The following is a 14,438-nucleotide window of genomic DNA, read 5'->3' as shown; positions in this document are numbered from 1 at the left end:
ACTTATAGACCGCACTGGTCGGCTGTTAAAGATCAATTGGCTCGCTGATCGTCTCTTCAAAAAATGTAAGCGATCGACTGACAACTAACCGACTGGAGGGGAGGTTAAGTTGTCAGGCGGTAGATTGTAAATACCAGAAAACCTTGTCGAAGGAAATGTACTATGTATGATTTTAAAATTTGTAACACGAATCTATTTCTTTCTTCCTCGGAGAGTCACTGCAAAGGAATTATTTTTATTTAATTTATATTTTTATGAATCATTAAATAATCGGTTCACCCAGTTAAAAGTGCGGAGGTAACGGAACCAACAAAAACAAAACGCCCACGCGACTAGTTCACCGGTACCAGCGTTCTGACCATAATTTTTATTTTTGTCATTGCATACTAAGACCCCTGTAGGATCGACATCCTGTTACAAATGACCCAAAATTTTGTGTCAGTATCTCCCGGTCTATGGATTGCTTTGGACCCTTAAAATATACGAAAGAACAGCAATTAATCCTTTTTTTTAATATTAAAGGCACAGGGAAAGTCTTGTTACTGTTTAATTATAGATATGTGTTTTCTGATAATATTTTACTGTCAGAAATTATCAACACTGGATAATATTCAATGACGCCTTTCAGAAACAAAACTAATTTACAAACAGATTTTCATATCTTTACATACCTATTTTTAACTTTCGTTTCATGAACTGCTCATGTAAATACCTATTACAATCTGGTTTAATTTAACAAAACATTCAATTCGGTGAATTTTAGCGTTATTTTGCAAAAAAAACCGCACGTACAGTCCCCCGTCCGAGTCGAACTGACACCGTCAACTTTCGTCGAAAATATGCAAAAGAGGTGAGCTTTCATGTGGGTTTTATTATAATTTCGAGTTTTTTCTTGATAATTTAACGATAATAATGAAAATTGAAAAAATAAAGAATACAGGTTACTACAAATATCATAACATATTTTTGGTATAAATTTCATGTATAAATATGTAGCCGTTTTCCTAACAAAATGCGTTATATGTTCAAAAAGGGGTTGATTTGTATGTATTTTTTTTATGTTTAGGCCGTTCTAAAATGAAAAGTAAACAATACACTTTGTTAATTATATCCTTGAGTATCACATATATTTTTTTTAACACAATCGTACCAACAGTTTCCTCAACAAAATTCAATATGTATAAGGTGTTTTTCGGTTTTGACCATAGTAATCCCCTTAATGTAACAACATTGGTCCACTTGTTAGTAACAATAAATAATTTTATTCTAGTCAATATGATAGTACTTAATTTAATTATGAATTATTTTAATTTTAATGCCTCAGCCCACGGAATCACAGACACAAAAGAAAATCTATTGTGTCGTGGGCCGATCGGGCCGCTCGGTGGTCAATGGGTTAAGTAGATAATGTAGTTAGTTAATGTCACATATTAATTCCCGTAGACATGAACGCGCAAGCGGACGCGCTAGTATCGTCCGGGCAGTTCGACAGCGCGGGCATCGGGTCCCGCAGGGCGGCGATCAACGAGCGGTTCGAGCGCGTGCGCAGCCTGGCCGCGCACCGCCGCGCGCGCCTGCACGAGGCCAACACGCTGCACCAGTTCTTCCGCGACATCGCCGACGAGGAGTCCTGGATCAAGTGAGTGTGCTCACGTGCTATAACGGTATTAGAGGACAGGAGCGCAGAATTTGAGACGACCATAGTTTCGGACAACAATATATTATATATACGAAAATAAAGTTTGTGGATTAAAACACATCCATACTATATATAATATTATAAATGCGAAAGTAACTCTGTCTGTCTGTCTGTTACTCAATCACGCCTTAAGTACTGAACCAATTGGCATGAATTTTAGTATAGAGATATTTTGATACCCGAGAAAGGACATAGGCTACTTTTTACCCCGGGAAATAGGATAGGTTTAATCCCGGAAATCACACGGGAACGGGAACTATGCGGGTTTTTCTTTGACTGCGCGGGCGAAGCCGCGGATGGATGACATGATAATTTATTTTCATGAAATTTATTTTTTAGGCATAGACCTAACAAATAAACCTCGTTGCTACAACGAATAAACTAACGTTTTATAATAATATTATTTTTTCTTTAGGGAGAAGAAGCTGCTGGTCGCGTCTGACGACTACGGTCGTGATTTGACCGGCGTCCAGAACTTGCTGAAGAAGCACAAGCGTCTGGAAGCTGAGCTGGCCAGCCATGAACCAGCTATCCAAGCTGTTCAGGTACCAGATTGTTAAAAATAAATATATTGCATTATATAATATAATGACACATGAACGTTACTTTTTTTAGTCAATATATGATATTTAAATCACACCCTGGATTGTAAAACTTAAGTTACCCCTTTTTCTTTCTCCAACACTTTATTTTAATTATGTCATAAGGTGATGTAGTACTTGTGTGTTGCTCTAAGAACAGGCCTCTAGCAACGATTTTGTTCATTTACTGTATTGCTAATTGTGTTCAATCTATCTACAGGAAGCCGGCGAGAAGCTAATGGAGGCTTCCTCCGCCGGTGGTGGTGCGAGCGAGATAGAAGTGCGTCTCCGAGCTCTAGCTGCAGCGTGGGACGCTCTGCAGGCGCTCGCAGCAGACCGTGGCGCGAAGCTGCAGCAGTCGCTCGCCTACCAGCAGTTCCTGGCCAAGCTGGATGAGGAGGAGGCTTGGATCAGGTCTGTAACAGTAGGACATATAGACACACACATACACACACGTACGTGCACACACACGCAATGCTGTAAAGTTACTCGAGATAGAAGTGCGTCCTCAGTCGCAGTGACACGCACACATACATATGTATACTAGCACACACGCACGTATACGTACACACACATATTCTTACATCGTATTTAAGTGCGCATTCGAGACAGCAAAAAGTAAGGTGGATTATAATAATATGCGATCCAAGACCGTTATCATGAGTGCGTGTATGTGCACTATGCAGCTATGCACATTGATGCTACGCATTTGATGTTTTTATAATATGCACTCAAGAAGTCAAAATGAAAATCGCATAGTATGTTGTTCACATTGAATACATATTTCATACAATTTTGGAAACGAAAATTGATTTACAGTTTTTTCAAATGGATATCCAATAAGAATTATATCTTTCAAATCGATAAATAAAACTTGATTAAATTAACATCAAAGTAATACATACAAAAACTAATTAAACATTTGGGTAGTAAATTTACATGCCAATAATAACAAATATAATTTTGCCCCACACAGCGAAAAACAACAGCTAGTCGTGGTCGGTGAATGCGGTGACAGCATGGCCGCCGTCCAAGGCCTGCTCAAGAAGCACGAAGCGCTCGAAGCGGAACTCGCCGCGCGTGGGGAAAGAGTCAAAGATCTCACCACCGAAGGAGAGAAACTGCTTGCAGCTGGCAACATTCACGCGGACGCTCTATCGCACAGACTACATGCGTTACAAGCCAAGCTGGACAAGCTAACGTCTCTAGCGGCGAGACGAAAGGCGGCCTTGGTCGATAATTCCGCGTATCTGCAGTTGTTGTGGAAGGCGGATGTGGTCGAGTCGTGGATAGCGGATAAAGAGACGCACGTGCGGTCTGATGAGTTTGGACGCGATCTGTCTACAGTGCAAACGCTGCTTACTAAACAGGTGAGTGATTTTTTCTAATATTTATTCTAATAATGTAATGTTTTAATCATTATCAATATTTGAAGATTTGTTATTAATAATTTTTTTTTTAGATTTATCTTACTTAATATTATGTATGAATTAGCACACAGGATTCTTTTAACCCATTGAGCCCCGAACGGCCCGATCGGTCCACGACACAATAGATTTTCTATTGTGTCAGTGATTCCGGGGCCTGAGTTATTAATGCGGGTACAACAAAAGTGACTTAATTTTTTTTCCACTTAGTTTATAGTCGCTAGCAGGCTAGCAGCTATAAAGTTATCAAATATTTCTTTTGTTTTACAAGTTATTCAATATGTTTAAATTACTCTAATCCTAGACATTTTACAATAAACCTTCTGTTATTGTCAAATATCCATACCAAACACGTGACTAACAACCCAACCTCGTACCCAGGACACATTCGACGCCGGTCTCGCAGCGTTCGAGCACGAGGGCATCCAGAACATCACTGCGCTGAAGGAGCAGCTGGTGGGCGCGGGCCACGAGCAGAGCGCCGGCATCTCCAAGCGGCACGCCGACGTGATATCGCGCTGGCAACGCCTGCTGGCCGACTCGGCTGCTCGCAAGCAGCGCCTGCTGCAGCTGCAGGACCAGTTCCGACAGATCGAGGAGCTCTACCTGACGTTCGCCAAGAAGGTACACACACACACACTCTCACGTGATAACGCGCTGGCAACTCCTGCTCGCCAACACATGTAACTAAAACTGTGTACCTGACGTTCGTCATGAAGGTACACACACACACACACATACACACATGTACAGACAGACAAACAACGCCATATAGAAGAGCTTTACCTCAAACACACACCGCCGGACAACGACGTACACACGGGCAAGTTTTGACGGACGCCAAGATGGCTTAATCCACATGCACAGATATACACACACTCCGCTATATAGAGGCACTCTACCCCAGCTCCACTCGCACACACACGGACACCTACGAAATAGCGCTCCTACAAATTTCGCCAAAATGTAGCATCAAACATACCCCACTCTTCATTTTCCCGTCAGACGAAATACTTTAATCTTTACTAAAATAAAAAGTTATCCAATCATCCTCCCTACTTCGAAAACCTGATTACTCTAAAGTCACTTTAATTTTTATACTTTTTTAATAACATTTGTGTGTTTTTGTGCAGGCGTCAGCATTCAACTCGTGGTTCGAGAACGCAGAAGAAGACCTCACAGACCCGGTGCGCTGCAACTCCATCGAAGAGATCCGCGCGCTCAGGGATGCGCACGCGCAATTCCAGGTAAACAGATTTTATTTATTAAGATAACTAACAATATTTTTCACTCATGTAATCTTTTGGAAATGTTTTAGTAATTTTTTTTCAAACTTCTATTTATTTAATTACGGTACATATTGAATTCATATTACATATTTATTATTTACGTAAATAAGATAGGATCACAAATATTATAAATCCATTTTAAAAGAAAATTATATTTCATGCCAATTCGACTCCTACAAATCAAATAATTTTAGGAAGAAGAAAAAAAAACACCATAACAATATTTTTCAAATTCCAGGCGTCGCTATCATCAGCGCAAAGCGACTTCGAAGCCCTAGCAGCTCTGGACGAGCAGATCAAGTCGTTCAATGTCGGCGCCAACCCGTATACCTGGTTCACTATGGAAGCTCTAGAGGAGACCTGGAGGAATCTGCGCAAGATTATCGGTAAATATATTGAGGGAAACTAGAATAGACAGATTGTTCGACTTCCAATTTAGGTCAAATTCTAAAAGTTAACTTCGAAATTAAGTGTTATGTCGTAATGGTAAGTTAAGCTGCAATTTATGTCTGTAAGACACATATGCTCAAAAATCCATCTGATTATTCTTCTACTAAACCAGACTGTCATAGTTGAATGCCAAACTAAGACAGTTGTAATAGGCTGAACTTAAAAAAATACAATATGAATAGTTAAGACATGTGAAATCTGTACTAATATTATAAAGCTGAAGAGTTTTTTTTTGAACGCGCTAATCTCGGGAACTACTGGTCCGATTTGAAAAATTCTTTCGATGTTAGATATCGAGGAAGGGTATAGGCTATATATAGCCTCGTTAAGAGCAACAGAAGTGGAGCACTATGGGTGAAACCGTGGGACACAGCTAGTCTGTGATAAAGCTCTAGTGAAAGTCTACAAATAGTCTAACAAAAGTTATTATTTTGTAGCGGAGCGTGACGTAGAGCTAACGAAGGAGGCGCAGAGGCAAGAGGAGAACGACAAGCTGCGCAAGGAGTTCGCGAAGCACGCGAACGCCTTCCACCAGTGGCTCACTGAGACACGGTAACTATGGGATTGCGTTTGGAACTACCCTCGTTTGGGAAAAAAAATGTTTGATGGAAAATGTTGGGGGATGTTAGGGGGTAGAAGTAATTTGGGGAGAGATGTAGTTTGTGATTGGTCAATATTGTTGGCGAACAAAAAAGAAATATTTTCAGGGAAGGAAAATTGTTAAATCTTGCTTTTTATAATGTGAAAAACAATGCAAAGAAATCATCGCTACCTAATGCGAAATTTCTGAGAAATGTCTGTCAAAAATATATCATATATTGCTGTTCTTAAAACAAAGAATCTATCAGAAAGACAGCAATATTTACTTAAATAGTATACATTTCTTTTTATAAATGATCATATCATTGCTTAATATACAGGTACCGGCTGCTAGGCTGGGACGGGTAAAGTACTTGATTGACGCGTGGTCGTTGTTGTCAGGAATGGACAAACGAGCTTACAAGCTTACACCTTTCTTTTACATGTTTTATCGATGTTTAACACTCGGAAATAACTTGATTCGGTATATATGTGGAATTTTATATGTTCCGGTATAGAAAATGTGATTGAAAGATTCAATTGTTTCAAATTGTTTTGTTTTATAAACTAACTTTTTGATTATAGGTCATTTGTGATTCATATAAAATTGATCATCTTAAAGCATAGTATATATTTAAATATATATATACTATACAGTCTTAGGCCTCACCTTTTTAAATCTATTGGTGGTGCTTTTGTCGCAGATCGCATTTTTATACTTATAAAAATCAAAATATTCATTTTCTTCACTATCATTTTATAAAGAAGTGATAGTCGGCTGTATCATGCTATAATAAACATCATTTAGAGTGTGTACATACTGACAAATACCATTTCATATTTCATTATTCCTTTACAATTCATACATTCATCTTGAAAACTAAAATTTGATTAATATTACCATTGTCATATCGTCTTGATGTGTGTATTTTTTAAAATGTGATTCTACGCGTGTATAATACGCATGTATATATTCTCAAGATATGGAATAACCCACTTTAAAATAGTTATCTGCATACATTTTTCTTGCTTATACTCAGATCCGGCTCGAAGGACCATATAAAAAGTTGCAAGTTATTATTATAAAAAGTAACTTTTGGTTAATGATACCTGCGATACGATGTTACTATCGTCAAGTTACAACATTGATTCATTTGCTATATCGTTCACAAATTGATTTCCAAAACAGTTTTAGTCAATAAATTAACGTTAAATACGTTTTGCTTGCTCATTTATTCTCGTGTTCTCCTTAATGTGGTGTTATTCCATATCCCCACCGCTACAAAGACAAACATACACCAACATAAAACATATATTTCTACAGTACTTCCATGATGGAAGGCACGGGCTCGCTGGAGCAGCAGCTGGCGGCTCTGCGCACGCGCGCTGGGGAAGTACGTGCTCGCAGACAGGACTTGCGCAGGCTTGAGGAGCTCGGTTAGTCAAATACTTATTATATGCGTTTTTATACGCTTTTTTTTGAGTTTAAAATTGATGAAGTTGAAAAAAAAAAGTTAATAATTTCGTATAAATGTTACGTACGTAGCTAAATTTATCCTACATACATAGATGTAGGATAAATTTAGCATGTAGATGTAGGATAATATTAAATTTATCCTACACGAGATGTAGGATAAATTTAGTTACCAATTGAAATGAATGATGAATGAATAGAATAGATTTAGTTTTGCTACTAATTTTATCTTTATGAATAGATTTAGTTTAATCGTGACTTGCACTTGACTTTAGTGGTGAATTTAACATTTTTCTAATCTTTTTTACTCGATCTTCTTTCTTAACTTCAACTCAATCAACTTTGAGACGGATCACATTGAATATTTGTGTTGTTGCGCAGGCGCAGCGCTCGAGGAGCACCTGATCCTGGACAACCGCTACACGGAGCACAGCACGGTGGGGCTCGCGCAGCAGTGGGACCAGCTCGACCAGCTGTCCATGCGCATGCAGCACAACCTCGAGCAGCAGATACAGGCGCGCAACCACTCGGGTGAGAAACGTTGTATTATATACTAGATTTCCGCCCGCGGCCTCAGAGAAAACCCCGCATAGTTCCCTTTCCCGTGGGATTTCCGGGATAAAACCTATCCTATCTCTCAAGTTGGATCGAACTGCACATGGTGTGCGAATTTTATTATAATCGGTTTAGTGGTTTAGGAGTCCATTGAGGACAAACATTGTGACACGAGATATATATATATATATATATACTAGCGGTCCGCCCCGGCTTCGCCCGTGGTACATATGAAAAATAGATGTTGGCCGATTCTCAGACTTACCCGATATGCACAGAAAATTTCATGAGAATCGGTCCACCCGTTTCGGAGGAGTATGCAGACTAACATTGTGACACGAGAATTTTATATATAAGATTAAGATTATCTTCTCAGGATCATAATACGTTTCGGCAAATTGAGGTCAATCGCCTATTTTGAGAGAAAAGAAAGTAGGAAAGGATAGGAACTGGTGAAATCACCACCAGCAACTAAGGAGGGCTTCCAAATGCTCCATACTGATCTTAGATGCCGTGTCTTTTATTCAACATTTGTCGGACATTCCATAATGAAGACTTCCGTCTCTGTTCTTCTTCTGTCTTCAATAAAGTCAAGGAATGTCCACATTTTTACTAAATTATTATATTTTGCCAAATTCTAGGATCCAATTTTGTTTTTTATCTGACCTAACTTAAATTCATTATTTAACCGATATTAATGTTGCAGGCGTGAGCGAGGACGCGCTGAAGGAGTTTTCGATGATGTTCAAGCACTTCGACAAGGACCGGTCGGGTCGGCTCAACCAGCACGAGTTCAAGTCGTGCCTGCGGGCGCTCGGCTACGACCTGCCCATGGTGGAAGAGGGGCAGCCCGACCCGGAGTTCGAGGCTATACTTAGTGAGTATATTGTTGACAAAGTAGGGTAGGGAGATATTTTTTTGTCAATAGAAAAAAATTGTTTTGTTGTCAAAAATAATTTGAAAATGGATATGAGAAACAGACTGTTGGAAATAATGGTCAAGATAGTCTACTTTCTTGTATTAGAATTATTATAAAAACGCATAGTACGATGAAATTACTATAATATTATATAGTTATTTCATCGTGTTATGAGTTTGTTCGTTCGATAAAATTTTTTGTTCACTTTTATTGGCAATTATTCATCAGTCTCTATTCTTACTGTTTAATAAAGCGTCATACTAATGTAATGTTTACTATCACAGACATAGTGGACCCGAACCGCGACGGGCATGTGTCCCTCCAAGAGTACATGGCGTTCATGATCAGCAAGGAGACGGAGAACGTGCACTCGTCGGAGGAGATTGAGAACGCGTTCCGAGCGATCACCGCGCACCAGGACCGCGCTTATGTCACCAAGGAGGAGCTTTATGCGGTGAGATGGCGTTTTTTTATTATTTGTAGTCTTTTTTTTGCGTAGAGAATAAAAAGAAAAATAGGATATGAAATCAGGAGGCAAAAATTATGTCTTAAAATTGCTCCTAATTCCGGAAATGAAAGCGAAAGAAAAGAATAAAAAACATGCTTTTCGTATTAGTAAGGATCAAATTTTGTTTTATCTGTACCTTTTAGTAGGTCAATAATAAATAAAGTGTAAGAAAAATGTCATAATGCCCAGGATATAAATGACGCAATTATTTTTCAATATCAAAACATCAATTTATGTATTTGTTCTCACTCACTTTTAAGCATAAATAATCCCAATACGTAATAATATTTCTCACCGTGTCATAGAATTATTTCTTCCAAATAACTAATAAACGAATATAGATTGAAGTACTTGTAACTAATAAGCAAATGTTCATTGCAGAACTTGACCAAGGAGATGGCGGACTACTGCGTGGCGCGTATGAAGCCGTACGTGGAGCCCAAGTCGGAGCGCGCCATTCCCAACGCGCTCGACTATATCGACTTCACGCGCACGCTCTTCCAGAACTAAATATATTAAACCCATTTATCCACACATTATTCGTCTTTTCATTGCCACCTCCCCGCTACAAGCTTTGCGCAATATCTTGTTCGAGCCGCGATTAAGATATTTGCGGATAATTCGCCGTGAAGTTAGCTTCGAGTGTGAAGTTCGCTCGCGTGGCGTTTAGCTTGCATTTTCAATTCAATCAGACTTATATAAGATACGGTCTTCAATATGAAGATACAATTATACTGTTAGTATACTTAGTTTTGGTGTGTTTTCCTTTCCTCTGAATAGCAGAGGAATCAGAAGCTGCCTTCAACGCTTTTCTTGCGTATTCGTCTGAGCATTTTCATGGTGCATTTATAAGTGCAAGCTATGTAATCGTAATTTATAAATTATATTAAATATTATGATAATATTGCCTTCGCTTTAGATTCTATTTATTTTTTGTATTCCATTGACTATAATAAATTTGTTTACCGTCACTTTGTGTATTATTTCTTGTCCATTCCTTAGTAGAGAAGACCATGGGAGATCGATCTGCACCGATCTGATAACCAGATGAGACGTATTTTTTGTGAAATATAATTTACTAGCCGTGGGCTTTTCGGCATAAAACCTATCCTATCTATTAATTCATGTTACACTCTAAATGTATGCTAAATTTCATTGTAATCGGTTTAGTAGAGTTTGCGTGAGAGTAACAAACATACATACACATACATCCATCCTCACAAGCTTTATAATCACTTGCCTGTAAAAATAACAAGCTTATATTCATTAAATTTTCAGAATTACAAATCTGAGTGTACACAGAGATTTCGACCCCTTTTTGGGTAAAGGCCTCCTCCATCCTTTTCCATAATTCTCTGTCCTTGCCTGTCTTTATCCAATCTTTTCCTGCAACGTGTATAATATCATCAGTGTGTATAATATGATGATACACGTTAATACATCAACGTGTATAATATGTATAACATCATCATTATAATATCATAATGACTGTTAAATGAATTTATACCAAATAATAAAATTGATTACCTATTTTTACTAAATGCATATGGAAGTCTACACACACTGTACATATACCAAAATAGTAATTTTTACGATTTGACTGTCTCTCTGTTTTTTTACGGTTTTTCTCAGAAACGGCTGGACCGATTTTGACGGAACTGTCTGTGATAATTTACGCTTATGCAAGTGTCCTCATTTGTAGGAAATAATTATCGATTAAAATCACAATACTACATGTAAATGTTATATACTCTTTATTATTGTGGTTAATATATGGCTCATAATATGAGCCATACCATACCATACCAACCACAATAATAAAAAAATGAAAAAGGCAAGGAATATATTATATTCCATGCATTTTTCATATTATAAGGATTATCTATTTATATAGTTAGATACTGTCCAGGATTATACCAGCAAACCCATTTTTTAATAGACTAAATTTATTATAAAATTGGTTTCAATCTATTATGTGAACAATCTATCACGTCGGAGAAGGAGTACTTAGGTTCGGATCTTAGACTATTATAGATTTTTATAACTTGAAATGAAATCAATCTCAATCCTTATAAAATAAATGTACTTAAACGAATATGTTATAAAATATCACGCGATATCTGTGACGGCCACATCGGGAGATGTACCTATCGCACGGCAAATAATTCGCAAGGATGTTCGCTGTATGTGGAACAGCCCATTGCAAAAGTTGCATTTGATTCAGTTTGATATAAAACAGGCGTTCGGATCGGGGTCCTAGGTATCATTGAAATTAAAAAAAAAATTGAAAAATATAATCTTAATTTCCTAATCACGTTTTGTGTTCGACACATTTGAATTTTTTTATCACACATTTTTTTAGGTTAACTCAAGGTTTATGCAGGTATCCACTACCATTTAGCGTGTGAAGTTTTGAATGCAATTGTTTTTTATCATCCCCTTGGTAGTTACCACAGACATAGATAGACTACGCAAGTACCGCGATCTGTATGAAAACCAAGCGTGTCATATTTTTTGTACTGACCTTGACGCGTTATGACGTCACGAGCGCTTTTTAGTGATGGTAATTTCATTTTACGCTAAATCGATTAGGACGCCACTCGCGCGGCGATTCTAGTATCGTCCTATCCCATCGAAGTAAATCGAAAGAAATCAGATCAAACTAGATCTATGTCTAAGAGGTAATTAAATAAATGAATCGTAATCGATTACTAAATCGATTCAAGACAGAAAAATTATAATTACCATAGACAGAGGAATGATAAAATAAATTTATAAACCTTTTAATATTCTAACAAGTAAACTAATGTGTTTTAGCTTTTTCTTACATATGCCCATTGAGTTACCGTGTACTACGTACTAGAGAGGCCATCGAAAGAAAGTAATGAAACTGTCAATCAATCAATCTTTATGTCCCGTTGCATCAATCCATTTTTCTTTTATGTTCGGGTTACTTGGAAAACTGAAAAAACAAACATAGTCTAAGCAATAAGGAGTTTTGACAAAAAAAATCTATGCCTTTTTTTCTGAAAAATTGCTCCTTCAAATTATCATTTTTCTGTTCGATTATAAAATCGATTAGAATCGAGAACTGTTGCATCAAATGAACATCACTAACCACAAAATTGGACAGAAAAATGAGAACAGAAAAATGAGAAGACGCTATTCATTGCTTGTTATCATACGACTCGATCTTTACCGTGCCAAGTAAAAGCCGCAATGTATTCCGAATCATTTCGTATGATTTGGTATCCGTGTTTGTCACGATCGTTTTCCACAGATATTCTTTATTTGATTTTAAAATAAATAGTGCATATTCTGATTAGAAAATTACTTACCGGTGGAAGGAAACATCTCTGCTAACTCGGCCACTCACAGCTGTGGAGTTTCTACAGTTTATAACGGCGTAATTCGGCATTTTACTTTATTCAGCTTCACGTCTTTCCTTGGCGAACTGCAAGCGCGGACTGAGTGTAGGCCAGCGTCAAGTAAGTTTCATAATCTTAGTTTGGACACGGGAAGTACATACACTCGCTTAGTCTATCTTGATACATGTCTGTGGTAGTTACTTTGCTGAGTTGATACAAAGCAGCATGTATGTAGATAATATTATATTGAATTGTGTATAAACATAGTTGAATAAACTATGCCTATGCGTACCTCCTGAGGTATTAAACCTCGTTTGCATGGGATTTATATCTATTTACAACTCTAATATGAATGTTGATGATCTGTGGCCGTTGAAATGTAACATTGTTAATTAGAATATCAAAGTGTTAAATTAAATTGTAGTGTAAACTTCTTGTATTTATAAGTAAAATGGAAGTACATTTGTAAAATGGAGCTACATCTGCCAACAAACTGTTTTACAGTTTGGCAGAGTATTGTGATAGTATATGTGTCTTTGGTTCTGAAATGAAAATAAATAAATAAATAAAAAAACAGGAATAAAAGGTGGAAGGCAATAAAACAAAGATATAAAATAATCCATAGTTTTAATCCATATTTATAATCTACATTCAATTTAATTTAATCTACATCCATATTTATAATCTACATTCAATTAAAAAAATGCTATTCTAAAATTTAAATTCCAATACACGATATTCTCTAATAAGTCACATTACAATTAGTAGGCGGACCAGCAAAAGTCCCCCGATCATAAATAAAAAATCGAAGCTATACAATTTATTTTAATTATTATATTTCTATTAATAAGTTAAATATATTGCATCTTTAGTTTGGTGCAAGTCTAACTATAATTTACAAACTAAAAGATTTGATATTATTTTCATTATTTACAATTTTTTACACTATCTTTGAGCTAGAACCTAGCTAGCTTTGTAGTTAGTTCATTACTGGGTTTTATCGATATCCGAATATAATAAAACAAGGTAAATTTGGGCTACAGTTATTTGATGTACGAAACAACACAACACATGCCTGGAATATCGTCCTTATCAAAGAATGAAAAAAAATTAAGCGTCCATTAAAAGAAGTAAAAAAAAGACGTGTGGCACTCGGGGACTGCCGCGGTAAAGCTATTGCATGCTATACCTTCAAGCCACACCTCCGCTCCCATCGGAATGGGGAGCGTGAGGTTTTTTCGTTACGGAATTTCTGGATTCGGTCCCCGCGCTCAAGGCCCGCGATAGAAGCTATGCAATAGCTTAAAAATTAAGCCAGAACATTTAGTCGGTATTTTATATTGCCAGGCGCGTCTCAAAATAATTAAAAAGTCATAGAGATAAGTCAAATTCCATGTGTGTACTGTGTACTTACACCATCAAATTCATATTCATAGACATATAGTTAAGTTACATGGTTGGCAATTTGTTGACTATTAGTAGTTCTTTTATGATTATTTCTAGCAGTTAGCCGCGCCTAACATTACAATGCGTTAATTTAATGCAATCCAAGTTAAAGCAAATTTATTTCATACTAGCGGTCCGCCCCG

General features: G+C 37.2%; 1 protein-coding gene across 1 annotated transcript in view; it reads left to right on the top strand.

Annotated features, from left to right (window-relative positions):
• Positions 1 to 10,452, top strand: part of alpha-Spec (alpha spectrin) — a 39,960-nt gene extending 29,508 nt beyond the window's left edge. Inside the window, exons 32-44 of the mRNA XM_089712444.1 lie at positions 1,444 to 1,639; positions 2,115 to 2,244; positions 2,501 to 2,694; positions 3,257 to 3,650; positions 4,089 to 4,331; positions 4,841 to 4,954; positions 5,235 to 5,382; positions 5,884 to 5,998; positions 7,350 to 7,462; positions 7,881 to 8,030; positions 8,761 to 8,931; positions 9,258 to 9,427; positions 9,863 to 10,452. Of these exons, the coding sequence (XP_089568570.1) occupies positions 1,444 to 1,639; positions 2,115 to 2,244; positions 2,501 to 2,694; positions 3,257 to 3,650; positions 4,089 to 4,331; positions 4,841 to 4,954; positions 5,235 to 5,382; positions 5,884 to 5,998; positions 7,350 to 7,462; positions 7,881 to 8,030; positions 8,761 to 8,931; positions 9,258 to 9,427; positions 9,863 to 9,991 (2,267 nt within the window). The 3' untranslated portion in view covers positions 9,992 to 10,452. The remainder of the gene's footprint in view (positions 1 to 1,443; positions 1,640 to 2,114; positions 2,245 to 2,500; positions 2,695 to 3,256; positions 3,651 to 4,088; positions 4,332 to 4,840; positions 4,955 to 5,234; positions 5,383 to 5,883; positions 5,999 to 7,349; positions 7,463 to 7,880; positions 8,031 to 8,760; positions 8,932 to 9,257; positions 9,428 to 9,862) is intronic.
• The last annotated feature ends 3,986 nt before the right edge of the window (positions 10,453 to 14,438 follow it).

This window comes from Colias philodice, chromosome 3, assembly GCF_061535455.1.
Source record: "Colias philodice isolate Cphi_HAF_F1 chromosome 3, ilColPhil1 Martin Lab GWU primary, whole genome shotgun sequence".
In the NCBI taxonomy this organism is placed as follows: Eukaryota; Metazoa; Arthropoda; class Insecta; order Lepidoptera; family Pieridae; genus Colias; species Colias philodice.
This window is presented reverse-complemented; position numbering and strand designations above follow the sequence as displayed.